At 39.4% G+C, this 25,103-nt stretch overlaps 1 protein-coding gene across 1 annotated transcript in view; it reads right to left on the bottom strand.

The window, feature by feature from the left end:
- Nucleotides 1–25,103, bottom strand: part of LOC112976552 (engulfment and cell motility protein 1) — a gene marked incomplete at its 3' end in the record, with an annotated part of 75,285 nt that overhangs the window by 6,464 nt on the left and 43,718 nt on the right. Inside the window, exons 7-10 of the mRNA XM_026087931.1 lie at nucleotides 15,955–15,990; nucleotides 8,092–8,191; nucleotides 1,493–1,644; nucleotides 523–601 (exon numbers count right to left, since the gene is read on the bottom strand). Of these exons, the coding sequence (XP_025943716.1) occupies nucleotides 523–601; nucleotides 1,493–1,644; nucleotides 8,092–8,191; nucleotides 15,955–15,990 (367 nt within the window). The remainder of the gene's footprint in view (nucleotides 1–522; nucleotides 602–1,492; nucleotides 1,645–8,091; nucleotides 8,192–15,954; nucleotides 15,991–25,103) is intronic.

The raw sequence follows: 25,103 nt of genomic DNA, 5'->3' as shown, positions 1-25,103 counted from the left end.
TCATGTTCTATCCTCATTTAATAGCAATTAGTAATCTTGAAATATTTCCTTTTGAGGAGGCTTCTGATCTCTGGCATTAGGTTAACTTATATAGTACACTATGACAGTTATGAAATGCTTACATGCCAAGATATTCCCATCAAAATAAACTCAATTTTTATTCTGAAATCTGGGGGGAAAATGATTTACCAAAAAAATAGTCTGGTTTTACAGGCTGTGCTGGCAAAGAGTTCAGTACAATAAACACCACAGCCAGCCACAGTCAATAAAGTTCATGTGAGGTTACAATGAACCATAAAAGCATAGCAGAATGCTTAATCTCTACTAATATTGGTGCAAGATGGAGGTAACTCCATTAAAGCTAATGATGTTATATCAGCATGAATAAAAGTGAAACCAGAAGCAGAATAAGTGTCAGTTTGAAGTAACAGCACAAAAAGTGTGAGGGGAACAACTACAGGTATGAATATGATCCACTTTTCCTGCAGATATGTAGTTTTACAACAAAATCCAACAACGTACCTGCCTCTTGTCATCCGGTGCTTTAAGGAAAAGTGCATTTATTACTGCAATGGTATACGTCTGGATTTCTTGATCTGTCCTGTTTGGAACAAAATTATAGACATGCAAGATGAAAGCGTACGCATGCAAGCTGTACAAACTACTGTAGTTGTATTAYACCGGGAAGTGACAAACAAATTGCAGCTGCAAGTGGAGGGACTGTTTGCACTTAATGTTAACCATGTCAAAGTTAGGTAATTAGTCAAAGCTAATCATCCAGGTTATGTACCTATGATTAATAGTAGAGAGAGGATGCTCCAGAGGGAGATCCAGCATCTAGGGAAGGTGGAATGACTCAGTCTCTAGCAGTACCCTTGGCCCTCTGCTGACTACAGCGGGAGCAGCTTATGCCAGATGCTCAACAGCTGAAGGTAGGGAAGGGCAATCTTCCCTAAAGTGCTCTGAAGATGAACATGACTGCATTAAAAGCATTTTAGACAAGTGGAAAATTCCTCAGCTGTGAGGCAAGCATAACTAGTTTACAATACACTACTCTGTGTTATAAGAGGCAGATTCCTTTCATGCATGTAATGACAGCACATTACTGCTAAAAAACCACCCTCTTCCTTTTCAAATATACCTTCAGCAAAAGATCACCAGGTTTTGTCTTATCCATTTCCCAGAGGCTGGCAAACAAAACAACCTCATTTGTATGCTAATATAACTAAGCATTTTCTCATTGATGGATGCTTTTCTCTTTAATCCCCACCTCCAACTATGCAGACAGCTTAGCAAAAAAAAAAAAAAAAAAAAAAATCAGCGACTGTGAGCAACCTCAGAAAGCTCATTACTGGTCACTCAGCCGCAGATAATGGATGTGAAAGCCATCCAGGAGGCTGCTAGTCTTTATGCCATTCTTATTGTAAATGCTGTGCTTATTTTGGGAAAAAAATCCCTCCCACTGTATCAGGTTGCAGCTGAAGACACTCACCCTTGGAGATGTGGGATTAACTGCCCAATTGTGATCTCCTGTGCCACCTTCTGGTACAGGTCATGGCTATTGAGCACCATTGATTCCAGGATTGCTAGCGACCGTTGCAAGATAGAGATGTCTGAGGCAAATTTGTTCACATAGCTTGCTATCTACAAATTTAAACATTTGGAGAATTCACATCTTGTTATAAGAATGGGGAAAGGGAGGAGAGAGAAAACTGTGAAGATGGCACAGAAAGGCACCAGAAAAGAGGTCATCTTGTCCACATCCCAGACATCAGTGAATACCTGAAAACAAATCAACCAGGCTGGCTGCATATTCCTTCAAAGAACACAGTGACAGACACTTCAGTTGACAGGAATCAGTGTAGATTTATGTCAATGTTTATACCAGCAAAATACCTGCTTTAACATTAAGTTATTGTGCACAAGGTAAATTAACATTAAAGAACTATAATGTTTATATCTCCAGTTTACAAATTTTAACTCAGTTGATAATCAGTTATTAGTACAACTGGTTCTGTAACTCTTCAGAGAGTCAAGGCTCTCTTTCTAGCTGTTATTTGCCAAGCTTCACTTTTACTGAAAGCCTCCACGAATAAACGGCTTGCTAACTGAAACCAGGGCTGACCAATGCTTTTTTGTAGCATGGCAATGACACACAAGCTTGGATCTCCTGAACCAACATGTGCTCTGCTGCATGCTGCCCCTTCTGTGGACCCAGCTTCCCGGAAACAAGCTCACCTTCTGCAGAAGAAGGAAGCAAGAACCGCCTGTATTTTCCTTAAATGCACTGATATGAGCACACTCAAGCACAACATCACCTGAAGAAGCCCAAACATGCAGAAGAAATGTCCTATTGTCACCGAAATCGGGAGAAAAACTCCTTAACACCAGTGTAGCATTAAGAAGCAGGCATTCTCTTTATTATGGCGCCAGGTGCACGGGGGATAGCTCCACTAAACATGCACACCGTGTGTCACATCATCTAAAGTTTATATTGCTCTATCATATACATACGCATTAAATTTCCAGGAATTATTATACATATTCATTCTATTTCCTAGAACTAATTACTACATTTACATAATCATTACGCATGCGGTCTGAGTCTCTGGGGGTCTTCTGTGGGGGTCTCTGGTGGTCCCTAGTGGTGTCAGAAGAGGTGTCACTCAGCATCTTGCCATGAACTTTGCTCTACTTTTCCATACATGGTCTCAACTTGGCTTGCTTCCTTGTTTTAGAAAAGCTGTCTCGGTCCTAATCTTGGCTCCAACTGGCTTCTGCTGGTTTATCTGTACTTTCTCAGGATGTATCAGTCCCAGCTGCACCTGTGTCCTTGGGTATGTTTGTCTGAGGCTCCTGTTGAGACTCCTTCTTGTCTGAGCTGGTAACAGTTCCCCCATTTCCCCCCCCGCTTTGAGACTCTTTCTTGTTTGGGGCCTTTTGGTAACACTATGACCACAGATATGCAGAAGAAATATCCTGTGACTGGTATTTTCTCTTTGCAGGCAAGTAACTAACTACAGTGACTCAAGTCCATTTGATGCATCCTTTCTAAASAACTCCAAGTCCGTGCCTTTCCTAAGTAGCCACGCTGCAAGCCACTGATGTGATTACACTGTTTCTGATTCTTGAAGCTTACTTGGACCCTGGTACTTTTTGCCTCTTGGAGGAAGAAAGCCATGCCCTATGCTTGGAAAAGCGGCCTAGCTGACTGCAAAAATTCACAGTTAATTATTGGCAAGTGAGCAGAGACATTATTTTGCACTTGTGACATTCTGAATAGTGCTGAAGCAGCAAAACACCTTTTATATAACTTTGGCTGGAGACTATGAGGCAAGAGGGAAAGACTTCTAATCTATTGCACTGCTGCTGCTTGTTCTGCTACTCACTTTGCATTTCCACAATATGAACATGATGTGCTGAATATAACATGCTGGCTTTACAGAAGAATAAAGAATAAGTCATGCATGAATGGAAAATAGGAAAGGAGCAACTTAGTTAGCCTTTTCCACTCTGGACCTTTGAACTCTGTTGCCTGCAAGTCCTGACCACAAATAACATTTAYATCAGTATGTCACGCACATTATGCTGTTTAAAGTGATAAGCTGCATCTCAGCAACATTGTGTTACCCTACCTCTTTTAATGATAATGCAAATGTTTTCTGATGCCCCGCAGCCAGGGCTGCCAGATGTGCCACAATATGGACAGCAGGCATGCACAGAGCAACTCTGCACTGCTCATGCAATAAGCCAAATGCACTCCAGATGCCTCACAGTCACCAGGCATGTATGGATGTGCTGTGCAGCAGGAATGCAGTATGTCTAGAATGTGTCCCAAATCAGACTACTGTCACCATTCTCTTTTGAAGCACCAACATGTACGAATCATGCTTTGTGCAGCAGCTCCTTTCCATAATTTCAAATGCCAATGTAAATGCTTCACTGGAATATAATATATTCCTATCAGGAGCCTAAACTAGTGTAACAATACAGATCATTGAAGCCTCAATCTAGGAAAGGCCGCATTAGATAGATTTATTCATCCAATCCCGGACCATAATGCTTATCATAAACAGAAAGTATAACTGAAGCTGGTTTGCATGTTTAGAGAGCTATGGCATACCACATTCAATATACACGCAAAGCACCTAGTGGATAACTTACACACTAAGCAATGTATACTGTATTCATAACCACCTTGCTGATGCATGGAGTCTGACCTGAAATAACAGACTTGTTTACCCCTGTAAATAAGGCACAGCATTTCCAGAGGGAGTAAAATTGGATTAAAAACAAATTCTATTACCACACTTAAAGTTCTGAACATGGAAAAAAAAAATCCTTCTTAAAAATAGACAAGAACCAACGGGAGCTCAGATGTGCCATTTGCTGTTCTCTGGGGAATTCTACTTACTGAGTATCATGCACAGAGTGGGCTTTCAAGACTCAAAAATAATCCTGCACCCATTTATCAAAAATTTTGATGATAAAAAATGATGCAAACTCACAGAAATAAAACCACTACCCCCTCAGAAAACTTCAATGCTTGCACCTTTTCATGAAAACCTGGCACACTGCTTGTCTCATTAAGGATAAACCATTTGCTCAGCAAAACACTTGTAACTTTAAGCATCTGCACTGGGACATGTATGGCCACATACAAAAGAAGTAGCTGGGTGCTAGACTTGCCATCAATTTTAAGGGAAATTAAGAGCGGGAATGCCTTTACAGGTCTGGCCTCAGTGCTGTGTTGAAACAGGACCTGTGTAGAGCAAGGACACACAGGAAACATGTAGAAAACTAAACCAGATCTTCTAAGCTCTCTTCCTGTTTAGGCATCACCCAAAGTGCAGGAAAAAATTTCAGAAGTGAAAAAAATTTTGAAAAACAGTGAAAGAAACAGATTTGATTTTTTGAACCATGTCATATTCATTAGTCATTGGCCTGGAACATTTTGATGTCATGTTACATTTTGTAAAGGTACAGAAAAATCCGATGCACTGTTGCTCTCTGTGAAGTCCTATTGCACAGTAAACTTTTCAGGTGAGTCTTATTTTCAAGCAAGGAACTAGAGTTGCAGCTCACTACAAAAAACAAGTGACAGCTTTGAGAGAGATTTTCCCTACTGCCACCCCCTTTTCCTGTACAGCAAATTTTAGAAGGCAGAGTAAACAATTCATCAAGGCTAAGAGTCTGCATCACACAGTTACAAAACAGTAATTATATAAATAATCCTAAGAGATACTCTTAAATGTCTCAACCCATGTTACAAGCCTTTATTTTATTTCTCCTCCTGCAAAAACTAAGGATGAGAGTACCAAAACTGTGTATTCTATTTTGAACCTTGATTACCGTGACATTTTCCAAAAACTGGCCATCCAAATCCTTTAGGCATCTGTGAAAGCTCAGCCTAAATAAACTTCGCTGTCAGAAGAAAAAGGTCTTGGTAGAAACTTGCACATCATAGGAAAGTTTTTCAAATGATGATACTTTCCCTTAAGATAATAAACAAAGCTCTACTTGAAGGTGACACTGCTTATTTGCAGAAGTTGGAATGGCAATCTTTATGCACCCAAGGGACTGAAGAAGGCCTATAACGAACTCCACCTGGCTGGTCATTAGGAGCAGGCAGAGGGTCCCTCAAGGCCTCCTCCAGTCTCTACCTTTTTAATCAGAAAATTTTTAGTTCAATACAATAAAAAAAAAAAACAAAAAATTTCCAGGGAAATGAAACTCACTTATCAGATTTTCCAAGCTTCAAGTTTCATATAAAAAAAAAAAAAAAAAAAAAAAATCATTCTAACTCCTCCCCATTCCAGTTTGGCTGCCATTTAACATGAAAGAAAACTTCTAGGGCAGAAGCACTTCTAGCAGGACCGTGGAGCTCCCCTTCAACTAGCAGGACACTTTTCAGCTCCCTTATCCAGCCTGTCAATCACTTGAACTAGCCCATCAGCAACCTCAAAAAGGCCTGTCAAAAGCCAGGAGAGTAGCAAGAGAGAGAAAAGCCACAGATTCGTACCAGAGATACACAGTCCAAAGGTCCTTCATGACTTTCCATTAGGTTCGCCCCTCGCCTGCACAGAGCCCCAGTGAAGGTGCTGCTATTCCACCTTCCCAAATGTTTGGCATTGGGCACGTGCCTGTGCCTTTTTCCTGTATTTTTATCATGCTTTCTCATTCTGTTTCTTTTCTGCTCTAACACTCTTTCCTATTCTTCCTCTTGATCCGTTTCTGGTCCACTACTTACTTTCTTTAAATTTTAAGCTTTCCAAGATAACTTACTCAGATACTTCATGAGTTTTGTTTTTGTTTTGTTTTTTTTGTTTTGTTTTAATTAGGTCACTGTCCAGGAGAACATATGGAAATGCCGGAGACAGAAAACAATAAAGATGTGTCAATATCAGGGGTGCACATAACACACGCTTCTGTAGTTGCTTTCAAACACACAGGCAATGGATGCTGACAGGGTTGGACAAAGATAACTGAGTCACCAAAGTAGACTGACTTCAACTAATTTTGCAAATATCTTAATAAACTTGTTAATAGGCTCTCCTAGCAAATAAGGTGTTCTGTGCTTGACCTTGTATCTCATGAAGTCAGTTAAAAAACAGGTGAATTATTTTCTTTGCCATGAAAAGATAAAAATATGTAATAATTCATTATCTACCCACCAGCCTTAAAAGCAGGACATTGGCACTTTCATGACAAAAACCTCAGGTAATGTACCAGGAAGAAGTCATTGCCAAAGGAGGCTGCGGAGGCCAAAAACATGAACCAGCTCAGAGAGAAACCAGGTGAGTTCACAGAAGATGTGTCCACTGGTGGCTCTTGACTTCTGTTTAAGTCAGAAAATCCTTCAACAACAAGTGCTGGAACTTGAAAGAGATCATTTGGCACATAGTTTATTACGTGCTTTTCCTAAATCTCTGCTACTGGCCACTGCTGGAAACAGGATACGGCACTAGCTGATCCTGTCATCTGATCCAGGACTGCTCCTCATGTAACTTGTTTACAAATTGTATTAATTTTGCTTGCAAATAACATGTTTAATGACCAAAATTGAAATTTTAAATCTAATCCTCTTTTCATAGTTTTTTTTTTCCACTTCTGACAAAAGTAGATTTGTTCTTTCATTTGATAGTAGCAATTTTCTAACCAAATTTACATTAAAAGTCTCGCTCTGACACATTTTGTTAAAAAGAGGAAATATTTTTCCACAGGATATACTAGTCCTATTATTGCTCCTCCTATCATTTTACAAAAGTAACTCTAAATCTTTAGAGCTTATACAAATGCACTTTAACAAGATAAAATCTGACTTTAATCTGGTTTAAGAACTCTTTGTAATGAGACTTTTAGTAAAATAAAACCCTCCTGTTTGATTTCAAGCTGTTACTGTTTAAGATGACAATAAATGAAGAGGGTTAAAGAAGTAACAACAAAAACTTTATTCTTGAGTCTGTTATACTTCTGCATTTAAAGAGTACTTCTGTGCAATAAGCTTTTGCGTTTGTGTATTTCCCTACATGTGAGAAAAGAAAAAAAATGTTGCAAATGATGGAAAAACCTGTTTTGAAACCACAGACCTTAACTGCAAGAATTCAGGGGGCCAGAGTTCAACTTAGTAAAACTCAGTAGATTTCAGATTAATCATTTCAATTTGTAAACTAACTCATGCCTCTTCCTCCCGTACACCCAGAGGAAACATTTCAGTACTGTTTTTGTTTCAAGAAACATGGTATTACTTATCTGAGTTTACATTAAATCAAAATACTCATTTTTGCTTTAACTGCATGGTATCTGCACAAGGAGATCACATAGTGATCTAGCAAGCAATTTCTTGGGTAATAAGCCTAATACAGGGTTGATCTCATTTCACTCCCACTGATTACAGTAGAAGTTGGGCCAGATCCCACAATTAAAAATATTCATAATTTGAAATAGCCCTTTAAACTCATTTCCGTGTACCTTTTCTGACCAAAGAATGACCTGAATAAAATAATGTACCTGGAAAAGAAAAGACACCTCAAAATTTAGCAATGTATAAGCAAACCAATATAAAACACATAGCGTTGATTACAAATTTACCTTTTTAATGAATGCCACAGAGAATGTATCCCACGATACAATCCCATGATCCATCAGCTCAACAAATGCAGTCAGTGTAAAGGACAACATATCTCCAAAGCTGCAAGAGACAGGAGTCGTGACAAGTTACCAGCAATGCAGCAGGGCAACCACTCAGGGAATAAAGCAGCAGGAAGCTTATAGAAAAGCAGGACAATGAAGCCAAATACGGACTAAAAGGTAGCAGCAGAGCAACAGAGCCATGCAACAAACGGTCTCCAAAATAATTTAGCATGGACATTAAGTCATCTGAAAGAAAGCAATTTTGTAAGAGAACTAATCCCCAGGAGAACACCTCATGCAATGCTTAATCAGACACTCCAAATTCAACTGCTCCATTTAATTCAGATTTTTAGAACTGACAGAAGAAAATAAATGAGCTTTTTCTTAGCAACTTATGGAAATGCTCCTATTTAAACATCATCTTGTTTTGGTACCTCTGTATTGAGCAGATTAGTAGAAAGTTAGTGGATTGTTTGTTCCTTCTCTTATGAGGAAGGAAATATATTTTAAGAATGGACCAGAAGAGAGAGATTTTAGATTGATCATCAATTTTCCAATACTTAATGCTTCAACTTAAATTTCTTTTAAACAAAAGGAGATATATATCCAGGTTATCTGTAGGCAACCGTGACAAGCAGTCTACAAACAAAGTCCCAGCAGTTCAGCCAAGACAGCAGCTCAAATTGCTTTGGGTTTGCAGGTCGCTACACTGCATGGTTAACTGTAAAGTTGAGATTCAGTGCATCTCCATATTAGGTCAACTGTAATCAAAACAGGTTTAAATTCAACATAAATAATATGGTCTAAACTGGCTGCACAGGAATTTTTAATGTTAAATCTGTTTTCAAAAGTTAGCTTAATTTCTATATATAGTCATGGTACTGAACAGTCAGCAACCATAATGATTTCAATGGAGCCATTCAATGAGGTAACTGCTCAATAGAAGCAGCAGTGCACAGAGCCCTAAATGAAGCAGCATATTACCTTTAAGGGCATGCCAAAACGCCTGCAAGGTACTCTGCCACTAAGCCATTAACAAGCATAAGCGTGCAATCAATCTAAACAGCATGAATAGTCCCACTGATTTTAATGCAACAGTTTACATAATTAAAGCTAAACTTACAAAGCTCTGCCAGATTGGAACTATAATGATCAGTATGTTGAAAAACTGAGTCTAACACTATAACTATAGTTAAGATAATTGTGACTAGTAAACCTTTTTGGGTGATTTGAGCCCCTACAATCCTGCATCAGCCCAACACAAATAAATGAAAGTCCACTCAAATGAGAGGCATTTACCGTGGTACAGAGGAGAGAGGCAGAAAATTAGTTTCTGAGTAGCTATTCCAATAGTCATTGTTTACTGGATTTGATTTAATCTACCATTAAGGATGCATCTCATCATCAAAAAAAACCCATAGGGGCCCTTTCCTTTAAGACGGCTCATCTTCATCGAGACTCCATAGAAGCCCTCCACTAAAATGAAACTTGCCATTCTTGATATTTTTTTCCCTTGGCGGGGGGGGGATGGGACACAGTGGTGCACATGGATCTCGCCCACAGTAAGTAAGGGTGTCTCCAGTATCTTTGGTTATTTATGACAAAACAAAAAGACTATACCAAAGAGCAAACAAGAAAAACACAAGATCTTAAAAAAATTCCACTGTAGTTCTACAAGGAATATATTGTTCAACAAATACGCGATCTGGAAGTTTTGTTTTGTTTTTTGTTTGTTTAATACTACAAATCTTTTAGCAATTGAATTAGATCTTTAAAAGTCATCATGGGCATTCCAAATAACCCAGGATTTCATAACACGAAGACAATGACACTCTGCATGCAATGTATCAGCTCCACTCCTCTTATTCTCCTCAAGCCATTTCTTTCAAATGCCATGGTGATTTACGAAAGAAAGAACCAAAGAAAGAACATCCCTGAGAAAAGTTCTTTTCTCTAAAAACTTGTACAAAATTCTCATGTTTCTTCATGCAAGAATACTCCATGAATATATGGAATTCTGTCGTTTTATGAAGTTAGACCAGATCAGATCCAAATAAAAAGAAAAAAAAATCTACAACAAGATGGTTCAAGGAGATAAAGATGTCTCAGCATTAACTTAATCTGGGGGAAACAAGTTAGATATTGAGATAAGAGATAAAATAATCTGTGGGAGATATTTTATACATTGTTTTAAAATTCACCCAATTAACCTGTATTTACTACATAAATTCTCTTCTATAAACTAACTGTAAATGAAAGCTAATCCCAGTTAACAATGAGTATAGATTAGAGGCATTATTTAGACTATACGACACCTGCATGTGGATATTTTCCTTCAGAGCAGAAGTGGCCTTAATTCAGTTTAGTTTAACTCCTTTACATTCAACAGCCTCATTTGCTCTTCTCAGCAAAACTACTGATTAATCCAGTCCATTAACCCAGCCTCCTCCACACCTTCGTAGGGGAGACTGGGTTAATAGGGCTTGTATTAATGTATAAACCTGTTTTTAGTACCTGTAACAATGGTACAACTGTTTGGGATTCCAGAAGGTGAAAGTAATTCTCAGCTCAAAATTATCAGGCTGCCCCAGCAGGTGTCACTCCTGCACTCTTTCAAGTAATTAGAGCAAAGAGGTGCTATGCGGGGACTAATCAAGCAGAAATACTTCAACTCTATATATTGTGTAACAACATATATGCATAAATACACAAACATATGTATATTTAATATTTATATATAYATACACACACACGCTCTCACACATGTATATTAAGGGGCATTGCAAAAGTCAAAAGCCAGGCTTAAAGGATAAGCATTAGTAATAGCACAGCTAGAGATGAAAGCTATCTCCAGGGTAACTAGCAAGATAAGGATTAATGTATTTGTGGGAGGGAGGGGTGATTTTTTTTTTTTTAAACACATGGCAATAGGTAGCAACAGAATTGTACTTCCAAGCATTTCATTTTAATGCACACATGCACAGACACACACATACCGTTAAAAGTGGCAGACAGACTAGATACAAGAAATTTCAGGGGAATCAAAGCTTGTTCRTAAAAGTAATAATCTTGGAAAATAAGTGGTAAGTGCTATTTGACTCAAAACCTCAGTGAACAAGTATTTTAGTCATATGAAAAGTCTGAAAGATGATGGGTGTCCTGCTGCACAGAATCTTTTCAGATTAATCCACAGCATGGAGCACAACAGCTCTGTAAATATCAAACTCTTGCAGCTCTCGCAAAATGACTTGACGGTAATTCCTGATGAAGGTGCTTTTTAATGTGTGTCATCACAGCAAGAGAGAAAAAATGATCAAAAAGATGCACTGTGTAATTGCAGTTTCATATCTCACTAACACTGACATTTTAATGATTTACAGTATCAAGCAAGCTAGTCCCAAAGGCCTCCTGAAYGCTGCTCAGGGCTCTGGCTCATAAGTGGGGACATCCTCACCTGGATAGCTGATGAAATCACTGCTCTCTGCTGTGCGGCTCCCTCCTCTAACCACTGTCGTGGGGACGGCCAAGCTGATCATGAAGCACCTCCCAGACCACAGCAACTTACAGCAAAAGCCTCAGGACCTGCCTCATGCGAAGTGAAAAGCTGTGGACTGAAACCTCATCGGCTGTCCCAGTGTGAACGTCCATGTTCTGATCCAAGACTCTGAGCACCTGAAACCCTCAGGACTGAAGAGCAAGTCAGCTGTGTTTAACATCCATTTTATCTTCAAATTTTATGGAAAGATCAAGTCAAAGCCTGTTAGCTAAACGTTCCTCAGAATTTACTGCATCTTACCTTAGGAAACTAGGAAGAAACCTCCCCCCACATATTTTGATATTAGTTTTTATTTCCCTAAAAATAAAAATGAATGTGCATGTGACCTTGAACTCCATACCTGTCTCTCATCTGCCTTCATAGTATCATTTCTACATGTAGAAAACTTCTTTTTATCATGTATGCTATTTAATCCTCCAGATGTATGTATAGAACCATGACTGATATTTTGAAAGATGCCTAAAGCAATTTGGTCTTCTAATCAAAATAAATTAAAATTAATGGGACTTGAGCACCCAAATCCCCTAGATATTTTTGAAAAAAATTTCAAACCATGTTTACACGCATACTGAAATGAACACTGTATTGCTGCTGAGGTATAATGACATGATGGAAAGAGACTGAGCTGTTCAAATGATTCTTTAAATCAAGCAAATTAGTCAGGCTTAGCTGCCACTAGGTCACAAAAGCAGCAATACAAGCTTTTCAAAGCTTGGTGGGCTTATATTGTTTTATGTTATACATGATAAAGTTGGGGAGAGAGAAACTGGAAATTAACTGTTGCTCGTCTCTCATGGCCACAATACAGCTACCAGGTTGTTAGGACTAGACGCCAAAGGAAATACATCCTCACACAGACGATTTCACAGAGGCAAAACAGAACCAAAGCTACTGATCTCTAATTGTGCAGAGGGAAGGCAGCAAAGAAATAACTCTAACTGGGGAGGAGGCAACAACAGAGCTGCAGCCCACAACTAAGTGCAGGAGTTAAGGAAGCAGTTAACTTCAAGCCCTTCATCATTCAGCAACCCTGCTCACAGCGTAATACTAGGTAGCTGAAAGGGCCTGACATCATTTAGCTTAACATCAAAGAGTAAGAACAACTTTCTAAGTTAGAAACAGAGCTGGCCCAAGGATAAACGGCCATGAATAAATGTGAACAGGAGAGCAGAATATATCTCAGAGGACGAGAGCTCTGGAAGAGCCATGGGGGTAAGAACCTAACTATGCCTAAGAGGAAGGTGGATGATGCGGCAGGATGCTTTGCAAGTGCAAACAGTGTTCAGTACCTCTTTTATTGCTATGACTTCTTTGTTGCTTCTGAACTGCCTTGCTTGTTCCTGTAACCTTCCTAAGGGTGAGGGTAAGGCACTATCAAATCAAATAAGGAGCAATTCAAACTTGCTCAGTACTTATTCTGCACAGCTGAAAACGACTGAACAATCTGCAGGGTAGCTGCCCCTATTTTTCTGGATGATTACAGAAAATGCATTTAACTGCTACACTGCAACTGATGCAGATGATTTTTTGCATCCTGCCAAGCACCGCTGAAATATTCCTTTGTGGTCCAGTTTCACTGTGTCCATTACAAGAGATCAGCATGACTGAGCTTAAACCACCGGCATTCCAAGGACCCGAAATAGCTCTGTACCCCTGTATTAGGGCTTCTCTATGCTTGAAAATTAATTCCAGTTAAAACAGGCTGTGAATTTGAAACAGTACAGTAACTATTCTTGAATAAATCAAGGTGTAGAGACTCTCATTATGGAGTATACTTAATCCACTTTGAGGTATGTTAAGCATTTGTCTACAAGGGAAGTAGCCCAGAGGAGTTATTATGCACTGGTTCCTCACGAAGATGTAATCGGAATTATTTTTTCTCTTATTCTCCCATCCTTTAAATTCATATTTTTGCTCACTTCATGGCAATTTTCCTGAACAGACAAACCTTTAAAATACTAGGAATAACCACCTACACAGGAAAAACCCCAAACACACTCTCGAATCAGTGTAGTTTGACTACAATTCAGTACTGCAATGCAAAGGTCAGTTGATATAGCTGTTCCACAGGGAAATATTTTTCATTTATTTTTTTGAATCCAAGTGTTAGCCAATGTGTTCTGAAAATAAAATGGGAACCAATGAAACTGAAAAGACATAAGGAAAAAGAAACTCACATTTTAGAAAAAAAATTCCTTCAGCTGCAAAAGCTATTAGACAAGCCCTCTCAGTGAAAGTCAGGTTTTAATTAAGTCAGCTTCTCCAGGCTAGCATGTGCAAGCTACCAGAGATAAAATGAAATACTAGCACATTATGAAATAATATTCCATTCTGTAAATCTAAAGTGACTTTTTTTTTTTTTTTAAATCAGCATTTGGTTTCTCTAACTAGTCATGAACAGAGGAAGCAGAGGCTGCACAGGTCAGAGATTTGCTATCTCACTTTTTAAAAACTTTAATTTTGTTTCATTTGTTATATGAAATTGTAAATTTATTTTATTAATTTTATTTATTTATTTTTATAGTTTCTGTTTCATTGGACCGTCTCCTATTAATATACTGGTGAAACATAACTTACAAAAAAATAGTTAGGATGTTAGGTAACTACAGTCATACAGCATTAACGTACCTACTTCACCTTCAAAATGAATGAACAGAACAGGTTCTAGTACTATTGGTTTCATGCCCAGACAAATGACTCTACCATCTCTCCTAGCACAAGCACCAAACTCGAGAATCTGTGTTGCTGTAATTGTACCGTTTCATATGCTACTGATGGAAATCATAATACTAAGTGTGCGCTCTCCTGCAAATTGAAGCTTATACTGGTGGGATTTAACATCCAATATTAGAATAAACTTTGGTCACGTACATTTTCTGTTCTACTGCATCCACAGATATGTTGTATCTACATCTATCTATAAGAATCCTCTTAAAGTGGGTAAGGTCTTGCTTCCATGAGTAAGCASGGCTACTGTGCAAAAAATTAATCCAGATCAGTATTATCAGCTCCCAAAGCCAGGGTGCAATGTAACTATAAGTCAGTTCCTTAGACCTCTTGAGAAACTGTTTGGAGGACAATCACATAATTTAAAGAAGCCTAAGGGAGAAAAGGATTAGGAAACAGAGCGGAGTATACCAGAGGGAGTGTGACTACTCTTCCACATACTGCATACAAATGCAGCAGCACACACTTTCACATCAGAGGAGCTGGGGGGGAGAGAACGAACATCTAAATGCACAGGAGAGATCTTGTCTTGGCAGGGGTGATGCTGCCAAGGATTCTGAAAGCCTCATGACATTTTAAACATCTTCCTCAGAATCTAAACTTTTCTATTAAGAAGCAAGTCAATTTGTATTAGGTTGAAGAAAGGGAATGGAGAGGAAGGATTTAAGCTTCCTGCCAAATTTATTCTTACTGTTTTATTTTATTTATTAGGCAATGATTTAATGATACGTGTTTCAGAACTTTGTTTACAGCAACTTTGTGAAAGCATGATTTAGCACACGTTCGGATGGGGAGCTGCACTTCCTGCACGCTAAACCACGCCAAGCTCTCAGAGTGACAGATGCATGGTTAATTGATTAATTATTCTTTTGCTCCTTTGGTTTTCAGCTATACTTGACATCTCAAATTTGCAAGCCAATCAAGAGATTAGAATACCTCTTGAGGTCCCAATTTAGCAAAGCCTGTGAAGCGTGTGCTTAACTTCAAGCACACAGAAGAGTCCCATTCAAAACCATCAGGGCAACAAGCATGCTTCAAAACTTTCTGCCACAAGGCCTTATACTTCACAGTTTTCCTTTATGAAGTTATCAAAAACGATCAGCATTACTTGGGACCAGCAAATAGTAAGAATACAAATTGGCATGATGACTCTTACTGTTATCCCACTAACATCAACAATTAAAATTGCCCACAGTCAATCATGTAAGCCAAGAGGGATTTAAGGAGAGGGGAAGGTGGGGAAGGTGGGGAAGGCAGGGAAATGATTTGCTTGCTCAAATTGGTAAAAAGCCTTACTTCGGAAATATTAGAAGGCCCTGCCGCAGCTACAGAAATGAAGCACGCATTCCACAAGCAAAGCAAAAAAGGCTCCATTAGAAATTTTTAACAGGTATCAAAGAGCAGGAAACAGAGGTTGAAGAYTGGCTGAATGAATATGCACAAATGTATTTATACAAAAAGATTAGCACAAGGGCCTGAACTCAGTCATGCAAAAAAAGGAGGAAGCGTACAAGGTGATGATCCAATCAGGTTCTTACCAGGGCTTCATTATCTTCTGCAATTTCTGATATCGTCTGCAAAATTTAAAAACTTCCACGTAAGGAGATACACTTTAAAACATCTGTACTCACTATTTACTTATGCATATATGCACGCACACACACATATATATACATACACACACACCCCACACCATGCTTGATTCATAAAATTCAACTACAGACACACAATAAAAGGCAGTAAGCTACTAACAATTTTCTCTGAAGGGAAACAGTTCAGTATCTGACAAAAGAAAACACATTTGAAATTAATCTCAATTATTTGTTGTTTTAAATTCTTGTTTTAATTTCTATCAGGAAAAAAGCAGCAGAGGAAAGACAGTTAACAGAAGAAAAACAAACAAATACAGACTTCTCTAAAACCTTTTTTTTTCTTAATCATTAAGAATGCCCAGGCACCTAAGTTAGTAAGTATTTGCATAAAAGTAGCCTTTGGTAAAATAAATTAAAAAAATAAAGGTTTACACATTAAGTGTTTTCTGCCCCGTTGCTATGACATGCAGTCAGTTGTCTGACAGTCTTTTCTTTAGTTCCAGCCTCCATCACTAATACTGACGTCAGAGTTGTCAGCATAGCTGAAAGTTGTTGTGTAGCTGTGACCAGCACAGACTGAAATCCTGACCTTTGGAGGACAGTGACAAGTTTTCCATTGACTTCAAAGGGAGCTAAAGAATTTCACCCTGGCTTTTTAACCACAGTGTTGCATTTACTCAACAACTCAAAGTCATCTCRCACCAGCTCCATGACATGTAACTGTACTGCAGCACAGTCTTCTTCCAACAAAATGTGTGAACTCACCCACTAGATCTGTTGCTCTTAAATTCGCACACCTATGGACATGCCTAGACCCAAGGGGCTGAATCAACCCACTTGAGAAAGATAATGAACAGCTGTAAAAAAGGTACTTATTGATTCAGACTTTAAGAGGCCAAGCTGTATACCTAACCTTCAGTGTGATGTTGTTGCAATTTTAGTAATTTCCAATACACTTGGTTCCTAGTTGTGGAAAGAGGTTTAATGTACCACAGCCACGGGGCTTTTTTTTTTTTTTATTTAGACTTTTCCTCTTTTCCCCAAGATATGCAGTACTGTGCATGGTCATCAGTAAACCAGAAGCTACAGCATCATATTACTATATTTAGGAAACAGGAAGCCAAATATTAAGGGGGGCAGGGGGAAATAAGAGCATTTGAAAGCTGCAGTCCATTGATCATTATTTGCAATCATCCTCCCACTAATAACCAGCTCCAGAACTGCTGATTATGCTACTAAGCAAGCTGAAGAGATTGTGAACGATGACAATGGCATCCAAGATAAATAAAGCAACTTTTTAAAAACTTCACTTAAACTTAGGGGAAAAAAACTGACTATCCTACTTAACCCCTTTTGTGTCCCCTAAATCTGTGCATTTCACAGGTTTCTCTGGCTGCACCTCCACACTGGGCAAACTACTGCCTCAAAGGAAAACAGGGAGGTCCCTTTTTCCTCCCTCTCCCCCCCTCCCCAAATTCTCGCCTTTGCATTTGCTGCCGTGCTGTTCAGCCCACAACAGCTCCAGGCCTCCAGCCTCTCCAACAGCTGATCCAATCCTAACCTCAGAACTCCCAAATGTCAATGGTTAGATTATTTTTTGTTTGGTACAGCAAGAACTCCTTCTACCTTGCAATTTCCATGCTGTTTCTGCAAAAGTAATGTTGTACTTTCTACACAGACTGCATGACACTGTTTTTACCCTATCTCATTTCAAATTAAAGTGCATCTTCTCCCAAGCCCAACATACATGATTTACAGATGTAACGTATRAGAGTATGTATTTTCTTTTCCATATGGTCTGCTATTTCAACCACTGAGAGGTGTTGCAGAGGGAGGAATGCAAAGCGAACACCCCCTTGAGATTCCCGCTCCATCAAAAAGATTRGCATTTTTGCAGGGCTTTCAGTAGGGATATGTTTAGATCTGTTTTGAAACTGGTAAAATCCCTGGCCATTCTTATCTACTGAGGGAATGGCTCTCAGCTTCACATCCTCTGCAAATTACATCCCACGTCACACCTCTTCCTACAGCTTGATAATTCCTTCTTTCCAGTGGAAAGCCTCCCTCATGGAAGGTCACCGCTGTCAGTCAGGGCAGAGGGAGAGCTCTTTAGCAGGAAGGACCAGCCTCAGGGAGGGCAGGTTCTGGCCTGGCCTCTGTATCCATGGGGGAGACGAAGCAAAAAACACATCACAGGGACAGTGATTTGAAATCATTCATTGCTAGCTGTGAGCTGAAATATTCATGCCTGAAAATAATGATGGGACAGGTCTATCCTAGCACAGGATGGACTTCAGCCTAGCTGCAATTAGAAATATGATAAGACTTTCGTTGGATTTTGCAGCTTTGTTTTTTGCTACCACAGCTATTTAGATATCCAGCAGTAACAAGGAAACCAAGAGGATCGCAATGCATCAGACAGCCTTGAGAAGGGGAGATAATTACCCTCAACATGGCTTTTAGAAGCCAAAAAGTTCAAAGCATTTCCCACAGTAGGAGTTCCCAACTTGTCCCTCCAGTGCTTCTGCCAAAAGAGTGCTCCTTGCTGCTAAATTGTAATAAGAAATACAACAGCAAATGGGTTTTGTCATCTCCCAACAAATGTGCATGGATCGAAGCAACAACCTTTTGCAAAACATGCCAGCAAAACTTCATAGCATCCTTCTGAGCCCAGCTTTTAAAACAGCTGCTTTTGATCCATGTACTGGTTTTGGCTAAGCGGCAAGTAAACTGGAAACTGGTGCTGTGTCTATCTAACATCAAAGAAAAACGACAGAGTGGTGTTTGCATACTAGTGGTACTTCAAAAGGCAGGCTCAGTTTTGCCAGAGATTTCTCACAACAGGCTATAAACAGGTGTATTTTTCCCATGGCTGAACCCAGGAATTAAAGAGCAAATATCTGAATTCTAGAACAAAGCATTTAGGCAGTAACTTCCCTAGCATTTAGAGGGCTCTTGAGTTAACTGGAAATTACTTAACTCAAGGTCAGAAAATTTCCAAAATCTGCATTTTCTTTTATACTGTATAATATGGATAAATAATTGAAATCTCTAGGACTTTGTGGATGAAGCAAAAGACAGACAGCAACTTTGACTTGAGAGGAAGGATAACCGTTGTATTAGAGCAGAGAATTTCTATTAATCTCTGTTGCTTTTGGTAAGTGTGATAAGAGCAGTGACCAATGACATCAAATGCTGCAGTAAGGTTGTACAGGGTAAGTACAGATGCACTTTTACCACTGAACAGCAGGAGGCTGTTACCTAGCGGAGTACATGCTACTTTCATCCCATTATCAAACCTAAAACCTACTACAGAAGTACCGGGTATTAGCAGAAATTCCTGTTCAGATTCATCCACAGACCACGCTGTTAAGTCGACACACTCAAAGAGCTGTTAAGCAAACTCTTCCAGCGTGTCAGCCTGGAAAGTAACAAGCACAGTCTACCACCTCCACCAATTTTCCTCTTTCTATATATACAACTGTTGTTCCTTCTAGAGAGCTGATTCTGTGGTAGCAACCAGACAGTTCTGTAAAACGCTTCTTGGGTGAGTCACCACAGATATGGTCAAAAATGCTGAAAATCTTACTGATAAYGACACTGCCTAATCAGCTAGATATCTACACTTATCTTTTCTAAGAAGCAAGCCATCCATCAATTGCACATGCATGGATGAGAATAAAACTATGGCTATAAAACACAAATGTTATGAAGGTAAATTAACTCATGTTTGTGAAAGGTCGAGATATAGTGGTGAAAGCCATAAAATATAGACAGCAATTTCTACACAGGGAGGAATCTCAAAACAAGTATCAACGTAATGTAAAATAAACAATAATGACAAGTTACTGGTTTAGACATTTTGTTACCACAATATGTTCCCTGTTTAGCCTCAAAGGAACTTTGTGATATATATCTGGCTGAATCCCAAGAAGCAGCAGTTCCTTTTGGACTTCCTCAAGCCATACAAGCTTAATATTTGCTCAAAGTGTATTGCAAATTACGTCAAGAGCAGCTGTCAGCAGAGAACAGCTTAGCAAGGATCCTACTGGATCAACTCTCTTCTGTACATATGCTAAAACGGCTACTCAAGGACCAAAAGTGTCCTAAATCTCAAACACAGCCAGGGTGATATGCAGTGCACAATAATGGCTTGTCTGCACTGAACTTATAAAAATTTTGTCTCATTTTGGAAGTCAGTACAGACCTACTAGAGTTAGCAATGCCAAGAGCCAAGGCAGTCCCATCACTCACTGCAACCAATGTTTTTGAATCCGCACTGTTTAAATACATGCGGCGCAGGATAAAAGTACCACTAAGGATAAAAGGTTTTCATGCATTATGGCCCTGGAGAAGACCATTATTAGCAAAAGTGGAAAATACTCACAAAAACTTCCTCCTATAAGTAACAGTAAAACTGACTAGATGATGGACATACAAACTGCTAGCCACATTAAATCTGCATTTGGCTAAGGTATCTCCACATTCTGGATAACAGGCAGTGTTAAGAAATCAAGAAAATTATCCAAGTGTATTTTAGCAACATTTCTACTAATCATTTCACTATTTGGTTTGGTCCCTTTTGACCATCCTGGTCCCTTTTGATATCCTGAAACATGGCTTCCTGGAAGCATCAGCACTTAAGACAAAAACAGACTCCAGAAATGTACTTCCGTGTATCAGGTGTAGCCATCACATAGAAATGAAGTCTGGAGAACACTCTGGCCGGGGTTTGAACTAAATTATTTTGATGAAATCTGCAAAATGACTTAACTAGTGCATCAGCACTCCCACTCCTCACAAACACCACAATATCCCACAGCCCAGGAGACAAAAGCATACTAGAAAGTTGCAGAAGTGGAGATTTTAAGCTTTTCTCCTTATTTTTGTGGTTTCCTCAAATACTACGCTTTTGTCTAGAGTTCAAAAAGTTTTTTTTGTCAAACACTTGCTACTCTGAAGAGTATTTGGCAATATAAACTCATTATAGGAATTTCTCTTTTTATCCTGTTTTACAGAAGCAGTTGCCAAACAAACAAACAAAAATGGTATAACTGTCAAATGTCGCCCCCTCCCTGCTCAGGTCAACAAGGTGTTGATATCAGCAGTTAGCAGGGGTCACTTAAATGCTAATATTTTTAAGTACAGGCAAAGAAAGAAAAACAATCCTAGAGTACAGGCATTTAAAGATGGGGGGAATTCAGGAGGGAACAACTCTTCCCATCTTTCCTCCAAAGATGTGATCTTTGATGGCTCATTCTTCAGATTGGGCTTTACCTAAAATATACAGTGTGTACTATGTATATGACAGCAGTCAAAGATACGCAAGAAAGTGGGGATGGGGGAGTGGGGTGGGAGATCCAAGTCTGAAGACTGATGAGGCAAACAAACCCAAAACAGCAATCAAAGAAAAACTTTCTTGCTTTATAGGAATTCCAATGAAAGATGGTGCCGCAAGTCCTTTTTCATTCTCCAGTCATTACCAYCTCCACACTGGTATTAAGGGGATTACCTAATTCTATATAGGTATTTTGGATTTTTGCTGCCTCCTCCTTCGGCTCATGAAGRCAATAGACACTTGCTCCCGACGTTACAGAAGCACTAAGAAATGAAGGTCATACAAAGTCTCTGTTGGACGAAAATTCATTCTGGCAGTAGTGTCAGATTAAGTAATTTGTGGTTTCAGGTAAAGATTGACAGGAACGGCTGAGCCCGTCTAACAGCCCACTGCTGCCAAAATTTTTCTCCCTCCCCCCCCATTTTCTCTGCTGACTGGCTCATTTTCTACCCGATTAGCAAACTGCATTGGCTTACTGCAAGTCAAATGAACACTGGAGCTGGCCAAGAGAGGGAGCAGGGGCTGTGCAGCCAGCAGCCGGGAAGGGTTGAGAAGGACAACTATATGCCATAGCAAAGACCTACTAGATTAGCACTGTCCATCTTATGAAAACTCATTTTCCTTTTACCCAGTCAGTTGTGCCTGTACAATTATTTCCTGGGGCAACACACTGAGCTCGATCACGAAACTGAACTGGGTTATTATAAATGACAACAATGGTTATTTTAATGGGGTATTAACCCCATTAAAGTAACTTTATTGTCATTTATAATAATATAGATCAGCTTTCCAACTCAGTTTCCCATGAACAGTATTAGAACAACTCTTGAGATGAAGCAGGACAAGAACAAGTGGCTRTGAACAAGGGCTGCTTAAGTCTTTTGACAGCAATACTGAAGTACTCAAACTGGACGGAAAAAATTGTTAGCAGGTATGTGAGCAACCAACCCAAAAAGCTCGTTAAAGTCGGAAGAACTCCAAACTTATCTTTCTTCTGTTTTCCACTGGGCTGCTATACAACTTTATCTCTGTAAGGCAAGCCAAAAGCTAGAATTTCACTGAACAATACAATTTGTCCTTAATGCATGCACAATTGCTGTCTCAGAGACTTCCAGCTGTAAAGCAGCCAACTCCACAACTGCATGCATTCAATGGAAGGCTCCTGTTGACACGTCAAAAAATTCACAAACACACTTATATAGAAATAAATTCATATGAATCTGATCTAGCTATATTTATTATTTCCAATCAGAAGACGACATAATTTAAAAACCACCACAATTTGAAGCAAGTTTTTTCTCTCTAATCTGTGCACTAAGCAATTACATCCCCCTTAAAATTAAAACCAGACTAGCTGCAACCATGTCTCCACAGCACCTACTAGCCTGCTGTTGTGACACTGCTGTGTTCAATAAAGATACTCAGCACAGCTATATCTATTAAACAGGCCTCCAAAGAACTCCCTGCTCACAACAGCAGCAGAAACAATTCTGGTTATTAGAAAGACAGTTAGGCTTAGCATAGTCTCAGCTTTCCTGCAAAAACTGTGTGATTCTAGTCAAATGACAAGTGGCAGAAACATTGATACTGCCAAAAAATAATAAAAAAAAAATTCTGCATAAGCCTTCCTTCTTTTCCTCCCAGTCATGAGATTACTATTACTGGTAGCAATAAAAATAAATATGTATTCCCTTTATTAACTCTTTGAACTTTCAATACTTATGGCTTGTGACTTCAGTTTTCCTTTTCTTACACTGTAAGAACTGTCAATTTTTCTTTTTTTAAGAAAGGCTGAGAATCTGTCCAAGTCACATGACTAATCTGATACATCAGGGGAAAGAAAAAAAAACCCCACATTTTATCAATCTGGTTAAACCAGAAAGACTAGCTGTACTGTTATAATTTTCTAAAATATTAATTCTGGACTAGACTATGGAATATAGCTCTGAATGAGCAACCCAAATTATCCCAGATGGGGTATCAAGGAAACATGTTTATTTCTTCCAGTTCTGTTCCCTGAATACAATGTTCACCAGTCATGGCAATCAGGAGCCTCTAGCACTGCTTTCCTTCTGCCTCCTCTTAGTGCACTGCACCCTGTGGGGGAGCAGAAGAAAAACACCCCATCACTTCCCTTCTACGTTGCCTGTAAATTCAACCAGAATGGCTGGTTACACTTCCCCTAACTCGGCTTGAACTCGGCTTCAAATTCCAAATTTGTTTTTGAAGTGGTATGGAAATCTCTTACCAAGAAAGAAAATAACTCTGAGGATGTGCAAACATACCCCTTTGGGGATACGGATGCAACAGTTCGACATCCTGCATAATTATAAAAAGGAATCAGCATTTACCTGTTCTTCATGACCTAACTCCTCTTGCAGTCTGCACTATAATTTATAGTTCACCTGAATCATAGAAATAAACATAAAAACAACTCATATCTTCTTGTTTAATAAGAGACTCACTGCACACTCTGGAAGCAAGAGTGAGCCTGAAGAAAAAAAAAAGTTGAGCTATCTCAATCAACAAGGATTCAGATAGACATGGACAATCCCTAGTTATGTTGCATCTCTTCGCTAATACAGATACATTCCTGCTGACAAGATGCACTCTTAGCTCCATTAGGGCCCTGCGCACACTGCAATCAGACTATTGCCAATCCCCACAGCTTCGTCGGAGCACACACCATGCCTACAAGTCCTCTGCCCTAACCAGCAGGCACTCAAGGAAATCTGGCCCAAACTACAGTAACTACACATAATATTAAAACTGCTTTTGAAAACATACAGGAAATCAAAGAACTCTCTCAATTTGTTATTTTTCAAGCTAGGCTTTCAACACTAAGAAAATGGAAAATGCTATTTTCTAATGCATTCTAATTTTCTGCAACATTCAGGAATACTACATGCAGAAAGTCAAATAAAAAACACTGCTAGCTCCTGTCAGCTTTCTATATTACTACTTCTTTTAATCACCAACAAAATGATGCAGAGGTAACCAGAAACCCAGGACTTCACATTCTTTTGCTCTGGTCACTGCACCTTTACAATCACCGGCTTCACTGAAATAATGAATAAGTAAAGCAATAAACAAAGCCAGTTATAAATACAGCTTCCTTGGTGAAAGGAATATAAAAGCTGGAGTCTTGCTTTCCAGAAGCTGCCCACTAAAACTTAAATTATAATTTGAGTGTGTAATTAAGAGCTGCCCCTAACATGAGTTCCATATGCAAAAAAAAACTCAAAGCAACCTTACACTGAACATGATGGTACTTTTAATGAGCACTACCCAGCCCTGTGGGGAAAATATAGAATAAAGCCTGAATTAACAAAATTCATCCGTTTCTAGCACAGCCGCACCGGGCTGTGGAGAGAGGCCCTGCTCAGCCTGGGCTCTCCGGTGCATGGACATCCTTGCAGTCACTCGCAGGCAGCTGGGGAAGGACTCAGAGGGGCTTCCCGCAGAGCGGCAGCAGTCTCGTGGAGGGTGTCCCAGCCCTTCTGACTCCCAAGACCTAGTGTCAGGCTCCAGGTTRCACACTGGTGTGGACACAGCCACTCTCATGCTCATCTCACAACGTGACTGCTCTCAGGTTGTGGCTTAATGACACATTCAAGCCAGTGTAGTGGTCTGTTGCCACAAAAAAGCTCCTTCCCCACAGTTACTCATTCACACTTCCTCTCTTGCTCCTGCAAAGAGGAGAGCTCCTTCCAAAATCAGCAGAAGACTAACTCTGTAAAATAGAAGTGGACATTTT

This window comes from Apteryx rowi, unplaced genomic scaffold (assembly GCF_003343035.1).
Source record: "Apteryx rowi isolate R43461 unplaced genomic scaffold, aptRow1 scaffold_741, whole genome shotgun sequence".
Classification (NCBI taxonomy): domain Eukaryota; kingdom Metazoa; phylum Chordata; class Aves; order Apterygiformes; family Apterygidae; genus Apteryx; species Apteryx rowi.
Note: the sequence above shows the minus strand (reverse complement) of the source record. Positions and strands in the feature narration are given on the sequence as shown.